A 23,284-nucleotide genomic window follows, 5' to 3' on the forward strand; every position below is an offset into this window, starting at 1 on the left:
GGAGAGCAACGGCCTCCTACTGCAGATGAGAAATCGGTCCCGCAGATGAGGAGACAATACATAGTTCACAAAGCGTGGAGAGACAAGAAGATAAAGCTGGGAATGGAGAATTGGATTTGGGGTATCAGCTGTTAGACGGAGGCTGGTGAGCGGATGTGGAGGGAGATGCTGTGCGCCAGTGATAATCTACTGTTGAATAATAGAAAAACACCTTTGAAGACTACTGTGAGGGTATAAGACCAGAACCAGGCCATCAAACACACGGCCCACTTAGAAGACTTAAAGTCTTAACTTTAAGTCCTGGTTTCAGATATTGTTCTTATCTAGATGACAAGGGAAAAGCAGGATCATGGGACAAGATAAACAGACAAAAACGATAGATGGGGGAAAAGACAAGATTCTATACAGTAGTCCTTCAAAAGACAAATGTCTTATATATGAGAAAATCCAACATGCCGGTCAATTCTTCAGCTAACAAGGCCAGAAACTGTCAATGCTGTATTTGAGTACCTCTGAAGGTAGTGGAGAGATATTGGAGCAGTGCTTTATGGACTGACAAACACTAATGATACCTGTTGTGGAGGGGCTGCTTGCTGCCGGTTGCCTGAGGGTTTGGAAGCTATACTTTCACAATGCTTGCCCAACTCATTGATCAAAAATGAATTAGCCTGGCAGAACCTGCGAGCTTTGCTCTTGAAAGAGTAAATACAAAAATTAATGTGTTCTTCTGTGAGTCCTGCATCTGCACAGTAAATTGTAGTACAGGTAAAATTGTGTCATTGACATCTACTTTGGATTTCAGATAACTGTCAGTTTTTGTTAGGGTATTTTCAAAGGGGTTCAAATGTTTCTAAATGGCAGTCCCTCTTCTACATAGTCCCTCCAAGCAGAAAACCTTAAAGGTACGTTAATTCAACAGGAAGTGAACCAGCAGACAGCCTCAAGGTCCGAAGGGAAGCAACAGTGTCCTAAAAAACACTTTCTGGATTCTGGAACAAAGTCTTCTGGGTTGAGGTAAGGTTGAAACTACACAAGTAAAATGACATCCAAATCCAGATGATTGATGACGCTGTCTGTCATGTGACTACATCACTTCCTTGAGGCCTTAGGAATGACTGCACATCCTGTGACAGCGGACACATACTCTGTATCTCTAGTCTGGAATATCTGTTTGTTGTTGTGGTTAGTTTTTGTGGTGGATTTGAGTTTAATTTAACTTAAAAGTCACTCAGTGTAAACAGACTGCATGCCAAACACAAGGTGAGACAAAGCAAAAAGATAATTAAAAACAAGACCATGTCGGGGATATATATTTGGCTGTAGCATTCTCCCCGGAAGCATTCACAGGAGAAGTTATTGATGATTCGCCACATTCTGCTATTTTCCCACCGTTCTCTCCCTCCATTATTCATTTCCTTACTTTTTAATCTCCTGTGAGCTGACTCAGAGCTCCCTCTCCATTTGGAGACTGTTGCTCCTCTACGCCCATGTCTATAGCATTGATTAAGTGGGCTCCAGTGGGGCAGGGATTACATTGGGTTCCATTTGAAATGGCATTTCCGAGTGTGTTTTTTTATTACTGAGCTAAGCGACGAAATTTAGATAAACTCAGGCCTCAGTTTTCTGCTGAGACTCGTTGATTCACTTGTATCACCCGCAACTAACCGTTTACTGGCTTCTGCTGTGTCCTAATACATGTGTTTACATCACTCGAGACAAGCTAGCTGGTCAGTTGGGAACATTCCCACCAGGGGACAGTGATACAGTAGCAAATAGAAAAAAGAAAACAAGTGACCAGGTTGGATTTAGCCGTACGTTGTACAAGATGCACATGAACTTAATGCTTGTTTGAAAAAGGAAGATAATACAAACATCCAGATGAGGTCAAAAAAGAGTGACTGGCCCCTGCATATTGAGACTTTGCAATTTTCACACTAATAAAAACTGAGCACATAAAAAATCAAGAACCCACAGGCAAATATCCAAACATGCTCTGTCAATATGAATTATCTGTGTGTGTACTCTGTGACAGCTATGGTAAATGACCAGTCAAAGAGACAACAAGCTGTGAGGCTGTCTATGAGAGCGATGTTTGCCGCATCCGAGACTCATGAAAAAGAGGATCTCTGTTTTCGCACGTTAAAAGCTCTCCAAGGGTTTCCTAACGAGGTTGGGTCAGCAGGGTGAGTCCAATGACGCCTTGTTTCACTGGATCAGTAAGACATCACCCTAGGGATGAGGAAGTGCTTTCATCAATGACACGTTCTTAGCCTGCCTGTCTGTTCCAAAGCTCCTGATGTTAACCTCTCCTTCCCAAACACGTGAAACAGGTGGATGGGAAGATTGTGGCACCAGCAGAAATTCGTTTTTACAAGGAGTCACCTTGGCTGGTACGTGGATGCCGGGTAGCTGTACTCATCCTGAAAAGTGCTTGGGTGTGTTCTTTCACGTTGGCACCTGCCGGCTCTTTATCATCCTGAGCTCTGGTCAGCATAAGGCTTGGTCCACTTCATGAACTGTGGCACCGCCTAGTGTTCACTAGATACACTGCAGTCAGGTCTCTCCAGTTGCCATGCTGATTGCCTTGTGATCAAACGGAACGGTATTACAGCTGAGTGGAGTGGAAAATGAAATCTAAGATGCCAAGATTGTTCAAGAGCAATAATTTTCTGTTTGTTCTGTATATGGAAAGGACAGAGTGTGTGATACAGATTGAGATTAGGATGATTATCCAGTGAAGAACATGGAATTTATGGGAGCTCTAGTTTTCAGCCCCCGGTTGATGTCAGGTAGTTCTACAAGAACTGCAATATATAGATCAGTCTTCTCAAGTGATGTGACATAATGTAGTTGGTGTCTTTTTTGTTGTCCTGATGTGTCTCTGAACTACCATCGAGACCATCTATACATTATTAGCAGCCTTGGAACCAGGGCCGGCCCAAGCCTGTATGGGGCCTTAAGCAGAATTGATTTGGGGGCCCCTCTGAGTTGCTTTTTATAAAAAATTAAGCTGTATTTTAATGTGCTCTTGGGGGCCCTCTGGTAGCCATGGGGGCCCTAAGCAGCCGCTTAGTTCGCTTATGCCTTGGGCCGGCCCTGCTTGGAATCCAGACCAGGTGTCAATAAAGAACATCAGGATGCAGAATTTTGATGTAAGATTAGAAAATAATTCTGTTGTTGGCCTCCATGCAGCTTGTGAAAAACAGCATTCCCATGAGGTGAGGGGCTTTTTTTGCAGGGTTTTCCATTCAGTTTCATGTGCCTGGGTTTGTCTGGTATATTCTAGTGTTATGACTAGGACACCATTGTGATTGAGGGTCTCTCACAGTGTACGAAACGTTGTTTACACAACTGCATTCCATGGATATTGCTGTGTGATCAGTAATCTAAACACACTGTTCTCAGTCTGCCAAACCAAGAAGAAAATTCCACTCTGAGTTTAAGACAGTTTTTTACGATCACTTTGAAAATCATTTCAGAACCTGGATGTCCTTTTTCAAAACTCTAGACACAAAACTCACAACTGTTAGATTATTGTAATGTAAGGAAATGACAGACATTTCAGATGTTATGTGTGAGTTGCAATTTAGAACCGTAATACTTTGATGTTGCTGTAAGTTGTGTCCTTTTGAACAGATGATTATAGTTCAATGAACAAATGATCTAAGGCAGGGGCAGCCAACCCTGGTCCTCGAGAGCCGCTGTGGGTTGAATGGGTCATTATCAAGCTCTGTGGAAGCCAGGGCTTGATAACAACCCATTCATTTGAATCAGGTGTGCTGGAGCAGGGAAACATCTACAACTTTCCAATGCAGGAAAGCGGCTCTCGAGGACCAGGGTTGGCCACCCCTGATCTAAGGTGTATGTGTATCCAAGCAATTGAAAATCGTGTTAGCGTTTTGAAAATGTTGCATTTTGATCATCAGTTGTGAGTTTTGTGTCTAGAGTTTTGAAAAAGGAAAGCAAGGTTCTGAAATGTGTTCAACTGTAACTACTCAGAAAAAGACGTCACATGGAAGGCCCGTTGACAACACTTCCAACCACACCGTGTGTGACCGCTTCTCTTAGTCATTCCTCTAATCTAGTTTACATTTGGTCAGAGATTACAGTAATAATCATAGTGAGGGATGAAAATCCATTTATAGTAGCATTTGCCATCAAATATATACTCTGTAAAATTGCAGCCATTTTCCTATAATGTAATCATCATCTTTAGAGGAAAACAGGTCTCACTTTTGAAAAAAAAAAAGTTTTATTTTTATTTTTTTAAATCAATCTAATATAGAAGCAGACAATCAATTTTTCTCCACTTAGTCTTTTTATCAAGCCAACCCTCTCTATGAGTCTGCCAATGATGGCTTTGATTGAGGACGGAAACTTTCCTCCCACTGTCCAGCTGTCAGCAGCCACTGTAATAGCGAAAGGCTAAAGTACATTTTCAAATGGTGAAATCTGACATGATAGCAAGACATTACAGATGAAACGCCTCATCATGAAAATAAAAGCGCATATCACACTTAGGCAAGACCCAACACTTACCTTTTCCAATCAAACATAGGCTTAGATCTAGTCCATGTCTGTAAAACTGTGTGTGTGCATGGGGGAGGGGGGATGGGGGACGGCTGACAAAAAGACAGTTAAATGGGGACAAAATAAAGAGGAAAGAGAAATAAATAGTATCCTTAATCCCACATAAACCCAAACACACATCCTGTATCACAGTTTCTCCCATCCAATGACATAAATAAAGAACAAGTGGTGGACAATGACCTAAAGTGCAATCACACATCCAGTGGATTTCCCAATCAACTCTTTCTCACAGAATTGCTCTATCTCTCTCTCTCTCTCTCTCTCTCTCTCTCTCTCTCTCTCTCTCTCTCTCTCTCTGTCTGTCTCTCTCTGTCTCTCTCTGTCTCTCTCTGTCTCTCTCTCTCTCTGTGTGTCAAGCAGGGAGTCTGGGACATTGAGAGGCTCCGTGACCTACAGTACACTCTGTTCCTTCGACTCCACTCACAGACAGACAAAGTTTATCCAATGGTTTATACCTACTGCCTGCTCACATATGTGTAAAACCATTCTAGAAAAGACGCGTAGTGGCAATGCACATGTATTGTTTCCATGTTCCCATGGTCTTACGTAATACAATGCCTAATGCTATGCAGAGTAACTCCATTATTCCCCATGTATCAGGGCAATGCTAAGTTAAATTAAAAGCCACTAACTGAAAATTAGCACCTTCTTTCTGTATCCTGGAGGAAAACTCTCAAACTGAACAACTAAGCCACTTGATATTGGGTATAGCAATGTTCTGACAGGTGTTGAAAAGGTCAGACAAAGAAAAAGGATGCGATAACGCGCCCAGTGGGAACGTTTGCTGCATTTCAAGTGACTACTGCCCGCCACACAAACAACAAAAGTGGATGGACTTCTAATCAGTTGAAAGATGTTTTCATGCTGTTACTTTAATGTAAATCCAATTTCGCATGGTGGCATGGTGACAGTGTTTACCAATAAACATGACTATGTTTAAAGCAGCCTGGTGTTCTGAACAGGGGGCTGCACTGCTGAAGCTGCAGGGGGTCAGCCCAGAGCTGGAGACTGGCAGGCAGTCAAAGTGGATGTACAGCATGCCGAAGCTGGCAACATTCAGGAGAGATTTATCCAATCTTCCCTGACCTCAACATCAGCCATCTGATGTTAAAAGGAAATTCACACCTCAGACTGATATGATTGGTTCCTTATAATCCACTCCTAGATGACCATGCTTCTATAGGTTTCACCCAGCTTCTAACTTTTACAGTAACACAGTTTTCTTTGCTTGTTGACCTTGTCAGAGGTCTACACTTGTAAGAGGTGAAAAATGATAGCCCTCACTTTTAGGAATTGGGTGAGGAAGTTAGAAGTGTTGAGGTGAATCGGGGGGTCAGATGGCTGAGCGGTTAGGGAATCGGGCTAATATTCAGAAGGTTAACAGTTTAATTCCTGGCAGTGAAAATGATGTTGTATCCTTGGGCAAGGCACTTCACCCAACTCGTCTCGGGGAGAATGTCTCTGTACTTACTGTAAATTGCTCTGGATGAGAGTGTCTGCTAAATGTAAATGTAAATGTAAATAAAAGGCAGGACAGCTGGGGTCTGTTTTTGGCCACTGTTGTTGGAACTTGTTGATAAAAGTTTTAACTCAAAAGAATGTAGCCGTTTTTGTGTTTGAGCCGCAGTGTTTGTGTCTTTGTGCGTGTGCATGTATTATTCTGTACAGCAGCAGAGAGGTTAGACGGAGGAGGGGCGTATGGAGAATGCATTTGTTTGCAAGAGCACTGGAAAGAGAGAGGGAAAAAATGACAGACAGCGAGCGAAAGAGAGCAATTGAGAGAGAGAGAGAGAGAGAGAGGGCGGGGAGTTCCAACTGCTCTCTCTCTGTGAATCAGATCATCAAAAGCACCGACCAGGGAAAGAAAAGGATGTAGACAATTCATTCAAAAAAGGTGACTTCGGTGTCAGAGCTCTGGAGGGTGAAATATTAACACTAATTTACAATATCTTCCTTTATTGACTTTTGCATAAGACCAGGACAACCTGAAGGAATTTTCTTTCAGCAGAAGGTGAGCTTTCTTTTATAACATTTTACAGAGTCATAGAGAGAACTCCCACAGAGCACATTTTAATGTTCTGTTGAATGATTATAATTTTTTCTAAAGATTTCTAAACGATTATGATTACAGCAATTTTATCAAAGCCTACAAAATCTTTCATCGATGGACTGGTAAACAAGCATGTGGTGTTTTAGATTAAACACATCAATGTGACTGGCAAAGCTGAATCTGACAATGTGTTAGTACATATAGTTCAGTTAGTATAGTTACAACTGAACCAATACAAATATAAATTAATTTACATAACTACACTTTCATTTACAAATATTCATATATTCATGATAAACAAAAACACCCATATTAAACGCTGAAAGTTTTGGTTTGAGAAGAGCCTTAAAAGATTTGGAAATTAAAATGACCATCACAGCCCTACCACAAAGATTTTAACAAGATGTTTCGAGATATACTGACAAGTTAATGCGAGGAATTAAAATTTGATTGAAATATTGTTAGCCTTGGCTTCTTTCCACTCATCTATTTTCGTATACCTTAATTGATTAAATATAAATATTCCTTTCTAAATATTTAAATTAGTTTTAAATCTATATGCTTTTCGTCTAATGTCTGAAGAGAGAACAGTTTGTTGTGTTTCCTTGATGTTTGGCTACAGGAACACATCAGGTAGAGTCAGAAATCATTTATAAGATCATAATAATGTAGGTGGTCTTTTATCCTTTTCTTGCAGATAACATATCTTATAGAGCCCTGATATTGGATACCATGATTACATATCTGTATCTGGGGACAAACAATGTGTTTCTGTATCTCAGACTACTCTTCACACTACCAACTCTTCCAAAACCCTTCAACAATAAACACCTACTTTCAACTACTACAACTACTATCTAGTGTTTTTACATAGAATCATGCTCCAGGCAAATGATACATTTTCGCTCTAGTTGAAGGTGCTAGTTCAATGAGCACCCAATCTATCATTCCAGCTTTCAGCAGTGAACTTACCCTCTCCTTACCATTTGCTCCTTCAGATATCCTATTCATATTCCAACTCCAACTTGTCAGCCACCATGGACCAGCTGAACTGTTCTTCCCTGGGTCTGTGGAACTCTACCCCTGACCAGCTGGACTGCCCTGGAGCTGTGCTATGTGGGAGCAACATCTCCTGGCCTCTGGTCAACGTTAGCCAAGACGTTCTGGAGGACTTGTGTCTGAGTATGAGTGATTACCTGGACAAGTATCTAGGCCCCCTGAAATCCCCTGTCTTCCTCCCTGTCTGTGTCACCTTCCTTGTCATCTTCGTCGTGGGTGCGCTGGGCAATGCCCTGACCTGCGCCGTCATTGTGCGTTTTAGGGTGATGAGGACGCCGACCAACTACTACCTGTTCAGCCTGGCAGTGTCTGACCTGCTGGTGCTGCTGCTAGGCATGCCCCTGGAGCTGTACGAGATGTGGCACAACTACCCCTTCCTCCTGGGCGAGGGCGGCTGCTACTTCAAGACCTTCCTGTTTGAGACGGTGTGCTTCGCTTCCATCCTGAACGTGACAGCGCTCAGCGTGGAGCGCTACGTGGCCGTGGTGCACCCCCTCAAGGTCAAACACGTGGCCACGCGCGCCCACGCCAAGAGGGTCATCCTCGCGCTGTGGGCGCTGTCCGTGATGTGCGCCCTGCCCAACACCAGCCTCCACGGGGTGGTCCTTCTGGCCCCCAGGTTCGGCCGGGAGTTCCCTGAGTCGGCCATCTGCAGCCTGGTGAAACCTGTCTGGGTTTACAACCTGATCGTCCTGGTGACCACGCTGCTGTTCTTCCTGCTGCCTATGGTGACCATCAGCTTTCTGTACCTGCTCATAGGCATCCAGCTCCACAGGGAGAGGGGTCTGCAGGCGGTGGAGATTGGACCGGGCTTGGCGACACGTGGCCACTACAGCGGCCACCAGCAGCAGCAGAGGGCAAGGCATCGGCAGGTCACCAAGATGCTGTGTGAGTTCTCATTCGAAACCATGCGAAAACATCGGACCCCTTTTAGCTTTTTGTGCACATCTGTCCAAAGACATTCGTGCGTTCACCTCTGTCCGCATTGTTCTTTCCAAAAATCCCTCCCTTTTGTCTGTCTGCCTCCATGGCGTCGTCTGTCTGTCCGCTCTCCTGTCTCACAGGCGTGTTGGTGATTGTGTTTGGCATCTGCTGGGCTCCCTTCCACGTCGACCGTCTCATGTGGAGCTACATGGACGAGACATGGACCGCGCGGCACCACCAGATATTTGAGTATGTCCACGTGGTCTCGGGAGTGCTGTTTTACCTCAGCTCGGCCGTCAACCCCGTCCTCTACAACCTCATGTCCACCCGATTCCGGGAGATGTTCAAGCAGGTGACCTGCCGCTCAGGCCCCTGCGCACACCACGGCCACCAGATGGCTATCCTGAGTTGCCAGCTGACCTTGCGCAGTACCCTGAGTGCAAAACAAGACAATGGACAGAGTAGGTACATGGACTCTCGCCGCCAGTCTAGCCCTGCTCACACTGATACCAGTCCTGTATAGGTACTCAGACAGTGGAGTGGAGGATGAAGGAGGTGTCAGGTTGGCTTACTGCAAAGTTTTGACTCCAGGTAAAATATATTGCTATGTGTTGCTACCCAGCTGTAACAGTACAGTGAAACAGACACTCAAGTTTGTCACATTGATTAACCTGAACTGTGCATTGAGTGCTTGCATGTGTCTTTTTACCAGGTTGATGTGCATGAGTACCTTTTATGTGTCATCTATTTTCTGCTCTTATCTTTCTGAGCAGTCTGTGAAACAAATACATTGATTTAGATCTGGATCTGGCCTTCTTTATTCAAATGCCCCACTGCCTCATTTAAAAGACTAATTGAGGACTTCTTTTGATTCACTGATACCTTTTACCCTGAAAAAGACAGTTTACAGTAATATGAACAAGTTTGCCCTTTGTCTTTGTGCTGCCCTTGAGAATATGGCATGTGGCCTATTAAGGAATAATTGTATTCACAGTATACACAGTTGAGTGACAGAGCTAAAGGCAGGGATGTGCCAGTAGAGACGTGTTTTACTAGGCAAGCTGGATAATGAGTTTCCAGACTGCTCTGGTACTCCAGTACCCTGCGTCCTCAGTGAACTATGCTCAGGCATTCCACAACAAGTCATCAAGTCGGGAGTCAGATGGCTGAACGTTGAGGGAGTCGGGCTAGTAATCTGAAGGTAGCCAGATCGATTCCCGGCCGCGCCAAATGACGTTGTGTCCTTGGGCAAGGCACTGCACCCTACTTGCCTCGGGGGGAATGTCCCTGTACTTACTGTAAGTCGCTCTGGATAAGAGCGTCTGCTAAATGTAAAATGTAACAATAACTTTAAAACCCTCACTGTGAGCTTTGACTAGACACCCTGGGAATTACAAATATAAGAAATCACAGTGGGTCAAGAGATAATCATGGCTAGGCAGAAATCTGCAGCAATCAATGGTGACAAATGTGACAGCGAGAAAAATCATTATGAACATGACAATTTGCTACTCAGTCAACTGGTGATTTTATATTTCTTTGAAATGAATGATTACTGGCAGCCAATGAATGGTTTTGGAATGTTTCACAAACAGGTTACAGGCAGATTGCTGCAAATGGAAAGACATCCTCTAATCCATTGCATATGATTTCAATTCAAATTCAATCTTGATACAGTTTAATCACAGCAGAGCCAACTGGATTCTGCGGTCACTACACTTACCTTGTTTTCAAGCAGGAAACTGGTGCTTGAATAGGTCCAACAGCATTTCCTACATTTCCTCACACCTTTGCAGTTATCCAGTAAGTCTCCAAGCTTAGCAAAGTGGCTTGATGCCATCAGCAGGGTCCAACCTTTTATTCAGTTTACATTTGCCATCAGCTTGGTGGGTTCATTTAGTAAATCAATCTGACAGAAGTGTTCAGTTGATAATCTTCTGTGCCACTATATCAAGTTATTTTTAAGTCTTTATTTGGTTAAATTGTTAAATAGTATTAAATTGTGACAGCTATTCCCTATGGGAACAACCCTCAATAGTTTAGTCAACACAGCGCACGTTACCTACATAATGTTCACAGACAAAGAATTAGCTGACAACTATATCTATTTATGTCTCCATACTCTTTGGCTTGATGTTGGCAAGAGTTACTCCTTTGTTATGTATAAAAACATGGCCAACTTAAAAATATGATTGTCTCCATGTGTGCCTACTGTTCCATACCGTTTATGGGAATCCTTGCAGCACCTGATTATGCTGAAAACCCGACCAGGAGGATTTTTCGATGGTTTACTTTTTAAGTATTGCCATTATGCCACAAGCATGGAACACTATACTTGTTACATCTGGAACTGTAAACCTCAGGGAATTGCTTTATTTTCTTGAATTTGCATAGTACATGAGCCTGAAGAAGCAATTAGGACCCAGATTCTATTCGTCTAAATACATTACTGAGTAGACTTGACAGAAAAATTCTGAGATCACAGTAAGAAACAATACTTCCTTGATATAGAAAACAGACTTTCCTTCAAGGCATTTCACAGTCTACCACGAAAAAACACTGTTCTGTCACTGGTAATTACATCTGGTGGGTAAGAGTAGTCGGGTACTACCCACCTAGAGTAAGCAGAATGAAAAGCGTGGTTGCTCGTGACCCGGGACCCTCGTATTCGTTATAAGGACAAGGTTCTATGAAAAACGTTTCATCTCATTAAAATGAAATGCTACCCCAGAACCATACCAGAGGATGGGTTTTGTTCATTAGTGTCATGAGTTAGTTGTATGACAACACATAAACTGAATGGAATAAAATATACTTCAGACAATTAGGAATAACCTAAAACAAAGTACAAAGGCAAGGGACAAGCCTGAACACAATCTACGAAAAGTTAAATTACTATTGTCTGTAGTATAACCTGCAGAGAACTGTTTATAGCTAGTGGGACAATAATTTGTTCATACCCAATTCACCAGTTCAGTAACACACTAGTGATTGAATAAGATATGCTTTTATTGAAGCAGGGCTGGTAGCAGAGGCAAGACTGATGCAGTTTGGTGGAGGCTGGTAGCAGAGCCAGGTCTGGGGTCCTGGGAGGACGAGAGAGTGATTACAGGATGCACAGAATGAACGATGGTGGTGATGTAAAGGGTGCATGCATAGTTACCAGGCATTGAACTCGGGGTGTGGCGGAGAGTCTTAGTGGGTCACTAGAAGCAGCTCAAGCAGATCCCCAAAAGGAACAGACTCACCTAGCGGGATGCAGCGAGGCTGATGCCAGCATGTGTGGTGAAGGTCAGGGAGGTTGGTCCTGAGGCAAGACTGGTATGCCTGGGAGGACCAGCAACCAGCTGGATGGCGTGGTCAGCGACACTTTGGCTGGAAGCCGGGGAGGCCGCACCGGTACTAAATGAATGTGCTGAGTAAAGAGAGGGGTCAGTACCTGATTCGGCGAAGATGAGGCGCAGATGGTGGAATCATAAACAAGAGGCAACGTGTCCTGATTCCGTGGTGAATAGTGGGCTGGAAGGGAGGGCATGACTTCCTGACTTGGAGAAAACCAGGTTACACAGACTCATCAGGGCTGAGGGGACAGTCGAGGCGGAAGGGGAAGATGAGGACGGCAAGAGTCCTGCCAGTGAACGCCAAAGAAGCTAGAAGGCGGGGCGGATGGGAAGGGCCTTGAAGGCGGTCAGGAGGCAGGTTGGTCATTGGGGTTGAGGGAGTAGGAGGGAGAGTGGGCCCCGCCGCAAAAGGAGCAGAAGTGGAGGCTCCGACAGGAAGACATGGAGCAACTCCCGTTGAAGTTGTTCCAGACGCGGGGCCGGACAGAAGGGGCTGCAGAGGGACGGGATGGGGCGTGATGGAGAAAGTGTTTTGTCCGTCTCTTCATAAACGGAATGACTAAGTTCAGTTGAGTTCTGGATTTTAATAAGTATTTATCAATCTGGAGATTGGGAGAGAAAAACCAGACCTCTGACAATAAATGACAACACAACACCAGGCTTAGGTCTCAATCGTGTCTCTCTCGGCTCTGAAGGCCGGAGGACCATCTTTTATAGGGCACAAGAATGTAAACATAGATAGTGACAGTCAGGCAGTAATGACGTTACAACAGTCTCAGAGAAAGAGATTCACAGCTCCCAACACATGACCAGACTCTTCAGACTAAAGAGTTCATAGTTGGAGCTCTCCTTGTAGTCATGATAAGGAACATTTAGCCAGTACTTTCTCTTGATCTCAAACATATATTAACCCTGACACAGACACAATCTACTCTTATTAATAGCAAGCTTACATTAGAACATACCAACTAGTATCCAATGACTAATTCTCTTGATTAGTGAATAACGTAAGCACACAGAAAATCAAAATTTCTTCCACAGGTGGAAGGAGGTGAAAGCGGGCCGGGCAGGGGGCCGGGGGCCAGGGAGGGTGGGACGGAGCAGGGCAGGGCAGACCGGGCAGGCAAAACCCGGCAGTAGGTTACATTGTCCAGCAAGCCCCAGTAGGCGGCCTCATTGAATTGTTGGAGCCGCCCCCCACGGCCTCAGAGGCAAACCGAACGTGATACGTGTAAAACCCGGAGCACCCAAACTGTAGGGCGAGCTGCAGGATGAGGGAAAACGCGTAAGCGAACTCGGCCACTGTGAGCTCCCGTCGCCGGGCGGGTTCAGGGTGGAGGAGCAGGACAAGGCCACTGGACCCATCAGTGACTGTGGTTTAAACGGCTGCTATAATTTTAGCTGACCACTAGATGTCACTGTGCTCTCCAATTTCAATGCGCCAATAGTTTGGCTCTTTGGTTCGACAATCCGGAAGAAACCACCAAAGCTTCACAAGGCATCGTTCGCCCATCCCTAATTCCTCCTACACAAATTTTTGAGGAGAGGTAAGGGATATGGATATGTTATTTATGGTTTGCAAATTGGATTGTTATGTTAAAAGCGTTTTGCTTAATTGTGTTTCACCTTCTTATAGCATTCAGCCTCATTCCTCCACTAGATAGCAGGCCTGAGACACGGACTGAGGCAAACACAAGAGCACTCCTGGTGTAATAAAACAACTTCTGTATTTTATTTGTAATCATTAAAAACATGAAATCAAAGAACTGTAAAAAAGAATATAAAGTTCAATTTGATTCCAGGTAAAAGTACATTGGTTCAATAACTGTTCTTCTGAAGGTTATAACAACTTATCCTGTTGGTTTATCACGGTTATCATCATTTGATTTAATATCATCCTAAATAAAATCAACTGGCATTACAACCCAAGCACACAACAAACCTGAGGCAACAAATGACTTGAAATCAGAAGCTATAGCAGAGAAAACAGTTAAAGGGAGAGTATGTTCCACATCTTTCAGAGCACACAGCCTCAGAGGTTCTTTGGAGTGTACTTTCTCTCAAACTGTTCCACGTCAAACTTGCGTTTACAGCCGTCATAGTTCATGTAACGGATCTTCCCAAATACAGGTCTCTCTGCCCAGCCCTGGTCGTGAATCCCACATATGGACCACATGCACCCTGCAGAGAGGGGGAAAGACAGAAAAAAGGACATTGGTATTTCAGTAGTGTTTTCAAGTGGCACTTGGCACTGGTCTTTGGACTGCAAAAGCCCAGTCTGTGGACAGGTCGAGGCACTTCAATTGCTTACCAACAAATCCATTTGGGTCCTGCCCATCTAACTCGTAGCGGTCGTTGAGGTAAATGGCAATGGAGAGGGCCTCCTCTGGTGAGGAGGTCCATTCCAGGATCTTTTTAGCCCAGTACATCCTCATGAAACCGTGCATCTTTCCCTCCGTAACTACCTGATACTGGAGGTCAGCACAACCAAGATGAAAGGAACAGCCACAACATACAGTTCTGGAATGTTTACAGTTCATGTTGGCATTTAAACTCTAGGTATTTAAGCTGAGGTTGCTCCATTTGTTTGGACACAACTAGGGGTCAGGGGGTGAATTTATTACCTGGGCAGCGTTCCAGAGCTTGTCATGGGTTTTCGCTTTCTCCAGCTGCTCGCGTGTATAGACGTACTCCCTGGGATCTTTAGCATGGTCTTTCAAGGTCTTCTGAGCCCAATCACTGGCACCTAGGTTGTGCAGGATGCAGCAACATATCCAGATTGATTCAAGCCTCTAACACATTTAGACTAGCCAAGAGGACGGCTGACAGCTTCGAATACCTAAAACGATTCTGCCTCACCCGTGACGCTGTCGTAGTTCTTGTTGTAAAAGCAGAAGTTGTCCGTCAGCTCCCTGCGCACCACCAGCTCCTCAGAGAAGGAGGAGACGGACTGAGACGCGTTCCTCCCGCTGCGCTGGACCTGAAGAACCACGCGCTGGGCCGACAGGTGGCCTGCCAGCAGGGTGGAGGAGGAGGACGAGAGTGAGAGAATGGACATGTGAGAGGAGGTGGGGGTGAAGTGAGGAATTGAATTAATTGAGGGCGGGAGGTAGGTTAAGGGAGTCAGGTGGGAGCCAGTTAGTAATCTGAAGGTTGCCAGTTCGATTCCCAGCCGGGCCAAATTACGTTGTGTCCTTGGGCAAGGCACTTCAGCCTACTTGCCTCGGGGGAATGTCCCTGTACTTACTGTAAGTCGCTTGAATAAGAGCGTCTGTTAAATGACTAAATGTAGGTTAAGGGGGACAGGTAGAGAGTAAGAGATGGAAGTAGAAGGAGCTAAAGTGGGTAAACACTACATAAGAAAAAGATGCATCAAAATAATATTGAATGCAAATGGCGAGACTTTAAAATTAACTCATTTTTGTTGTTTAGACAGACCATAGTTTAGACCATAACAACCGTTGTCTAAGGCATAGCCTAAGCCTTCTAAATGGAAAGCAAGCGGCTGGGGGCTACTCCACTGACCAAAGCGGATCCATGGGGAGAGCTGGCTGAGGGCAGCGGAGTTTGGGTCGTTCCGATGAGTGGCAAAGTGTTTGAGGCGGAGGTCGATGAAGGACTCTAGTATGTTCATGCCTGCTGCAGACCCAGGCTTGGCCCACTCCACTTCCTCTACAGTCCTGTCAACTTGAAGAGATGCCATCGTCTCCACCCAGTCCACTGGCTGAGAAGCAAAAACAAAACTTTTGTTCAAAGAAACTGCAAATCAAAAGGAGGTAAAGACAGAGTGAGATGAACTTGATGAAATCATTAATGTAGGTATGGTACCTTAGCACTTCTAACAGCTGTGTGAGGGTGTTTGTCCACTGGGGGCATTTCAGTGAGGAACTCAGGCAGAAGCTTGGTTATCTTCCCCCTGATAGTCCTGGCAGAGTATTCCAGCTTACTTGATGCAACCCAACAAGGCACCACATTGTGGGCATCCACCTGAAAAAAGGGACACATGTAGATACCTGTCACATAAGCCAGAGACATTACGTCCAAGAAAAAAATACATGACATCAAATATAGACATGAAATGACAGGGTCAAGATTGGTGGGTATAAAACTGTGACGTCAACGTTTATAGTAAGTAAGCTGTAATGTCATGAAGTATTTTTTATATAGCCAATATTTTGCAACATTGTGGCTAATGGAAAACAATCCCAGTGTTTATTATACCTGTATAAAGGGGATGTCATCTGGGAGCCCTTTCTCAACTTCCTCCAACCACTGAAGAGAAGTCCTGAGAGGGGAGAAATCGGTCACCACAGCGCCAACATGGTGATCAGTCACAAACCCAGGGAGCACTTCTCCAGCAGAACCATGGAGCAGGTGGAACTGGATGTTCAGAGAGCTGCTTTCCTGTCAAAGAGGGAGACATGTGAAAGGTATATATAAAGCTAACATTCAATTAAGAATATAAGCAAGATTCCCCTAGGTTAGTTTGTTTATATATATACATATACATACATACATATACATATACATATATATATATATATATATATATATATATATATATATATATATATATATATATATATATATATATATATATATATATATATATATATATATATATATATATATATATATATATATACACATATACATATATATATACATAGGGGAATATAACAATGACAAAGCCACTATTAGGGAATACCTTACAAGAGCTTTGATCAATTAGCAAGGACCCTCACGTACCTTTGCAACTTTTTCCAGCCCCTTCAACAAGAAGCCATGATGGCGGATGGTGGCCACTTCTGACTTTGGTACCTCCAAGCAGTAACATATGCACAGCGGAAGCTTCTCTGCCAAAGCGAGCTGTTGTGCATGGATCAGTGCCCAGTTATCTAAAATAAAAAAGTCAGAACCATGTATGAATACTAAACTATGAACAATTAGGTTTCCAGAAAGGTTACGCATGAAAATACTAATATATGAGATTATATCACCTTGGACTCTATGGTCTCTGGACATCCAGTACAGTACCGCCTCTGAACCCTGTTTTATCTTCTGAGTTTGGGATAGGAAACGTAGGCGCTTCTTGTTGAACTGCACGTCCTTTTTCTCACGACGTTGTTGGTCCACTTGGTCCTGCAGCCAGCCTTCTGGCCTGTCTGTCTTTTCTTCCTTCACTGCTACCAACTTCTTCTGCTTAGCATTACCAGCTTTAGAAGGCACAGCTTTGCGTTTATTTGCTGGCATAGTGGCGATCAGGGCGAAGAATATTCTTTCCGACTCTCTGTTTATGCGGTTTAAGCTGTGCCTTGGTGCTAGGGTTAGCAACAAACTGGGTAGACAAGCAGAAAGCAGGCTATCGACAACATATGGGATTTACATTTCTCATTATTTTGTATGACAGGACAAGCTTGCATGCTGATTTTGGATACATGTTAATTTGCTAATTGGCAAGGCCCTACAGCAATGTTAGGCTACTTACCGATGCAGCATAAACTGCTATAGTAGTTAGCACGTAACGTCTATAAGAACTGCAACACAATTGTTAACGACCAGGCACATATGGAAACCAAATAATTAACGCTACTTGTTATCCTACTCGCATACGTTTTCGTCACTATTGTGAAACAATAGGACAATAAATATGCGTGAAACTCAAACTGGAGGTTCTCCTTCTTCTTCAGCAGTCTTGTGTAGGTTGAAATGTAGCTAGCAGACCCCCACCCATAGAGTTAGCCATAAATATATATATAGTTAGCCCCCACCCCTCGGCTTGAGGGAACGGCTCCGGTGGATGTTGGTGGTATTGCATTTCCGATTCGGTAGCCGACTCGTCAAGCTGAAGCTCTGCCCCCTCGAATTTTTCAATTTAGCAACAACAGCAACACTAGGTAAATCAGATCAGAACAACCATACCTGCAGCCTCTGAGTGTTTTATATTTTTTTATTAATCACGTTTTTTATTAATGCTTAGTGACAAAACTGAAATACAAATAACAGCATACATTATACTTGTACAACAAGACATTAAACTATATACAGAGAATCAACAATGAATCATAGAATGTAAAAGTTAAATACCAAAGATACACCACTTTTTACTTATATTTTTGCTTATATATTTTATAGACATCCAGTTGGAACCATTCATGTTAGGATAAATCATCCAATGCAGCAACATGTATGTACAGGATCTTAAAGGTGTTCACCCCACGTATCAGTTTTGTCCTCTCATTCCGGTTTAGCTACTATGCCTTCAGAATAAGAGCATTCTACGAACGTAATGTGTAAATTCGGTGGCACAATCCACTGCATGTTCGGATTGAACGAGTAGGGCCTAATCGCGAGCAACATTAAATGTATAATTAGTTAAATATGTATATTTATGTGTTTAGGCCTATATGTAAATATGTATATATTTGTATTATAAATTATTAGTTTCCAGTGAAAAAACACACTTGTAAAACGAAAAGCAATATGTGTTTATATGTACTGTTATCTTTGTGTCAAAAGAACGAGGCGATTATGAGCCTCTTGTACAAGTAGTGGGGAAGATCGACTGGGGGGCTCGATATGTATTTCTCATGTTTTTTTCTTCTTGTTCCTTTTCCTTTTGGTAGTTTTTACTGATGGTGTCAATATATTTATATGTATATGTTGTACAAAATGCTATAGTATATTTGTGTGTCCTTAAAGTTGTTCTTGTACGCTACCAAAGAAAACAAATAGGCTATTTGAATAACAGACAATAAAGAAATCTAATAAATCTAACCAAATCCAATTTATATATGGACTAGAAATACTCAGGAGAGCTTAAAAAAGTGTAGCCTACCATTTGGACCTTCAATAAGGGAGAACGTCTGGCCCTTGTGCCCTGGACTCATGGGGGTGATTGGTACACAAATGAGAGATTAATTAAATGGGAGTGAGAGATGTCACAATATTGATACGTATTTAGTCTACATAGTTACAATAAGTGTTTTACTGTAGTAGAAAAAATGGACATTCACGGAATCCTTTCAATTAAAACATCCCATATTGAGGTAGGTCTACCAATATAGTGACAGTTTCCTCAGAATTGTGCACTTTTGACCTAAACTTTACTAAATTGGCAGTTACTGAATGAATTATTATTTATATTATGTTAGAATTTAACCTAAATGTTTCTACCAGGAGAGTTGGTTTACTCGTATTCTATACAAAGTATTTTACACATCAGTACCTTTTATTTTGAAAACTTGGGAAGCAATCAACCGGAGACTCGTTTACCCTAGTCATCTACTGTGTAGCCACGGAAGTAGCTAGCAAGCAAAACAACTCAACACAAAACTGACTTGTAATAGGTAGCTGGCTACCGTTGCTTTTTGCTTATTACACTCGTATACCAATTTCAGAATCATGAGCAACTCTGGTTTTTCTTCTGGACGGGGGAGAAACTCAGTTGGACCTGATAAAGTCGACATGTCATTAGGTGAGGCCTCACGCTGCAAACAATGTATCTGGAAAGATCCACGACATAACTGAACAGCAGCAGCCAGTGTAGCAAATACAGAACACATAACTAGCTATTACCGTCAAAGTTTAACTACTGTTCCCTTGCAAGCTTCCGAGACATATTTACCATAATGCTGGGGCTTGTTCATTTACAATCTCGCATACCAAATGCTAACAAGCTAGTTAGTTTACACAAAGGCACGATCCAAACGGGTTCTTCATCATGTTTGACAATTCTTAAGTGTCGTGAGTTGCAAGCTACCTAGTTTTGTTTCATGCCAACACAGCAACAAGACATCTGAATATTTGCTGTGTCCTGTCAAGGCGTCAGAGGCAACGTTCTCGCAATAAACGTATCGAAGGCAGCATTGAATCATATTGTAGCTTTATGAATTCATGTTAGCTAATGTTAGCTAGTGCTACCAACTTAACGAGATGTGTGCAGCACCTGTATTATTTATTTTATGATGGACTGCCTGAATTGAACCTACGTGAGTTTTTGTTGTTGTTTGTTTAACATATGTGTGTGTTCCTATAGATGACATTATTCGTTTAAACAAGAAAGAGCAACAAACACGGAGACAGAGCACAGGGAATCTCAAAGGCCAGCTTTCCAAGGGAAGAGGAGTTGCAACCAGAACTGGGGGACCAATTCTAAGAGGTCTGCATTTGTCCTTTGGATTTGGATAGTCATAACTTACAGATGACACCTGTGGATACACATGTAACAGTGTTTGTTTGACAACATGGGTTTGCGCATCCAGGAGGAGGTGTAACTAAAGGAGCCAAGGCAGCGAGGTTTGGTGTTCGAAGCAGGAAGATTCCACCTCCAGCAGGTCGACGTCGGGGGCAAGGGGTCATCACTGGACTGGCTGCTCGGAGGACAGCTTCTCTACAGAAAGGCATCAGTCCACTCAGCAGACCACCTGTCAATCAGGTAGCAAGGGAATCTGGATTCAGCTCCTATGTATTTCAGAATCCACACTAAACTTTCCTGTGGAAGTGCCATGCGTTTTTGAAAGTAGTTAAAAAGAAGGGACTTGAGTGAACCAAGAGGCTGCAGCTAATTAACCACTCAATCTTCACCAATTACGTCTCTCTATCAGAAGTCACGGCCCTTTGTCCAACGCAACAATACCCAGTACAGAAGGCTGGAAGGCCAGATGAGACCGCACAGGCCGACTGACATGCAGAGAGGCCCAAACTCAGCAGCCCGGAGACCCTTTCAGCTGAAGAGACGGTGAGGCTGGCTGAGTTCTTTGTCTTTGTTAGTGACCGCCTCCACATCTCCATAGGGGAAATCTCATAAAGGATATTTGACATAACATATATACATTTTCATATTTTTTCAGCCAGAAGTTTGTCGGCAGTATGATTGGGAGACCATCATGATGACGTTTTTAGTTTCCGGACCAATTTCTGTGTGTTGTAATCCTGTCTCCAATCCAAACAGGCCCTTGCCTCCAGTTCAACAGGCTCAGAGAGATGCCCGTCAAGCCACATTTCTGTCCCGAAGGGGGCTCAAGGTATGAGCTCAAAGGTCTATTTGACCTTGTTTATGACTACCAAACAGGCTCGACATCCTGTAAAGATGTGGGATTGAGTGCCGCGTCTGTAAACCTTTTCTTTATTTTAGGTTCATACACAAGTACAGAAGCCTGTTCAACCCATTGTTTCAGGCAGAAACAGGCAGTAAGTATTTGAGTTGATGCTTGATATTCAACCATCCCAAATTCCATGGATGTCGGCCTGAACGGCTGCTGATGTCACATTTATGACATTTTAAATGGATCCTTCTTTGGAGTACACAGTCAGACAAAAAGCTGTGCATCTACCTAATTGTTCCCCCAGGTGGCGTACATCAACAAACAGCAGTGGAATCCTCACTGTGTCCATTGACAACCCCACAGCCAGAACACAGCCAGAGTGAGTACTGTTTACTGCATGACAAGTATCACATGCCACCGCCCAAGTCTCATGACTCCTCAAAATGTGCTCTGTTTCATGTCTCGTTTTACCCAGGCCTCCGAGTGCTTGGTCCCTACACCCTCCAGCACCCAGTATACCTCCACCCAAGGTGGAAGTTGTGGAGGAAAAGAAGCCACCTAAAGGAGTCCCTCTGCAATTTGACATCAACAGTGTGGGGAAACCGGTGAGAACAACCACTGCTGGGGCTGGAGTTGAACTTGAGGCTGCGTTCAAAAGTGACCAGTCACAAATCAAACAAAAATAACGTTTTACCCTCTCTGTCAAATATTTAGAATCAAAACGTTTTTAAGCTAGTTCAAGAGAATTTTACTGGCCGTATCAAAAGAACATTGAGGTGTCGACAGCTGACCTTTCACAGGAACTTATAAACAGGCTCCAAAAATGTTTGATTTAGATTGTCATGGCAAATCCTTTTAATGTTTACTACAGATGTATATGGTTCATTTAGATGGTGATGTATTTTGATGTGCTGCCATAAACCAAATAGGCACATGCATCACACACTTTCTTTTCACATGCAGCACCATCTAGTTTCCTATCACTATCTACTGGTTTAATGTCTGTGTGTAAGAAAAAGAACATGTTGTGTCTTTAAACCTCGCCAGCTTCCTCATTCATCGTTTTTTTTTTTCTTCTTCACAGCAAACAAAGATGACTTTGAATGAGCGATTCCGGATTCTTAAAGATCAGCGTATTGCCACAACTGCCACAGCAAGCAAAGGCAGCCGATTTGTCACTGTTGCTTAGTCCAGGACAAACAGAAGGAGGGATACCACTCAACAGCCCTTTCTATCCTTTTACCTTTCTCTCACACAATTACCAACCTCACTCAGCCCCCTCCCCCCAACAACCGTTTTGAAGGATGGATTCATCCAAGGGTCTTGAATTACTCTTGATGAGGGATTAGTCGGAAAAATAAGAATACCCTGTCTGCTACTATTCAAAATTTAGGTTGCCGTTATCACAGAGGAATAAGCTTTCTATTTTAAAATCGAGGCATCCGAATCATTCACACTGTATTACAGTCTGTGTTGTGTTTAGGGGCTATTGTATCAGGAGGAAATGGACAATGTTTTCTTCACCTGAAGTGGGACTGCAGTACTATCTTTGTAAAGGCCACCCAGAGAGTTTTTTTCTTTGAGAGGTTGTGCCAGGGATATTTGTTCGAGCTGTGAATAATGTGTAAGTGCTTTGAAGATTTAAAAGAAAAATTTGTCGTTTTTTGTAATGTTTTAAATAAACAATTGCTGAACATTCTCTTTTTTCAAACTTATGCAAGTAGCAATGCCTATCAATGTTGCTGTGCATTTAACTCGTTTTTAGCTAACTGTTTAAAACAACATATTTGTATTTGTTTTTCAGTGGCACAGTTGATACGTTCCATTTCAATAGTGGCATTAGGGGGATCGTCTATTCTTATTTCAGTCACAGATGAGAACTGGATTTAAAGGCAGTATCTAGGAGGACCAAGGGTTCCGAAGATAGCAAACATTTGTTTAGATGTGATTGTGCAGCCATACCCTGGAGCCTGCTCCATCCTGCTAAACTGCCCTTACGACAATCTGCATCTGTGTAGTAAGAACAGGTAAAAACAGGAAGGTGTATTCTACGGTTTAAGGATAGTGGGAAGTCGGTTGTTCTGGATGGATGAGGGAGCCATCTTGTGGATCCAAATGGTCATTCCAGTAGACAATTTATTATAGCTTCTCAAGGGTACTTCACAGAGCTTACCAAATCTAGATATGTAATGTCTGTAGATATTACAGGTACAATTACTTGTGTTTACATAGACTTCTATTCCATCATCTCAAGCATTAGTTGTCAAGGCACT

The 23,284-nt window shown here is 43.1% G+C and overlaps 3 protein-coding genes across 3 annotated transcripts; 2 read left to right on the top strand and 1 right to left on the bottom strand.

The window, feature by feature from the left end:
• Positions 1-7,677: 7,677 nt before the first annotated feature.
• Positions 7,678-9,400, top strand: LOC146271054 (neuromedin-U receptor 1-like). The gene is made up of 2 exons (XM_084707563.1): positions 7,678-8,587; positions 8,764-9,400. The coding sequence occupies exons 1-2, from the start codon at positions 7,678-7,680 to the stop codon at positions 9,144-9,146; spliced, it is 1,293 nt and encodes a 430-aa protein (XP_084563689.1). The 3' UTR covers positions 9,147-9,400.
• Positions 9,401-13,672: 4,272 nt separating this feature from the next.
• cpdp (CPD photolyase) lies at positions 13,673-17,763 on the bottom strand. The gene is made up of 10 exons (XM_084708123.1): positions 17,453-17,763; positions 16,965-17,302; positions 16,714-16,862; positions 16,186-16,368; positions 15,793-15,951; positions 15,490-15,688; positions 14,824-14,976; positions 14,589-14,710; positions 14,276-14,435; positions 13,673-14,145 (listed from the first exon to the last, which is right to left on the bottom strand). Exons 1-10 carry the CDS (start codon positions 17,461-17,463, stop codon positions 13,997-13,999), a joined length of 1,623 nt encoding a protein of 540 aa, XP_084564249.1. The 5' UTR covers positions 17,464-17,763; the 3' UTR covers positions 13,673-13,996.
• A 1,466-nt stretch (positions 17,764-19,229) lies between these two features.
• LOC146271056 (UAP56-interacting factor-like) lies at positions 19,230-22,710 on the top strand. Its single transcript, XM_084707036.1, has 9 exons — positions 19,230-19,441; positions 20,003-20,125; positions 20,229-20,401; positions 20,571-20,704; positions 20,918-20,990; positions 21,101-21,156; positions 21,316-21,390; positions 21,487-21,616; positions 22,096-22,710. Exons 1-9 carry the CDS (start codon positions 19,369-19,371, stop codon positions 22,198-22,200), a joined length of 942 nt encoding a protein of 313 aa, XP_084563162.1. The 5' UTR covers positions 19,230-19,368; the 3' UTR covers positions 22,201-22,710.
• The last annotated feature ends 574 nt before the right edge of the window (positions 22,711-23,284 follow it).

Source organism: Hypomesus nipponensis, chromosome 10 (assembly GCF_054491055.1).
Source record: "Hypomesus nipponensis isolate SF chromosome 10, ASM5449105v1, whole genome shotgun sequence".
Lineage (NCBI taxonomy): Eukaryota > Metazoa > Chordata > Actinopteri > Osmeriformes > Osmeridae > Hypomesus > Hypomesus nipponensis.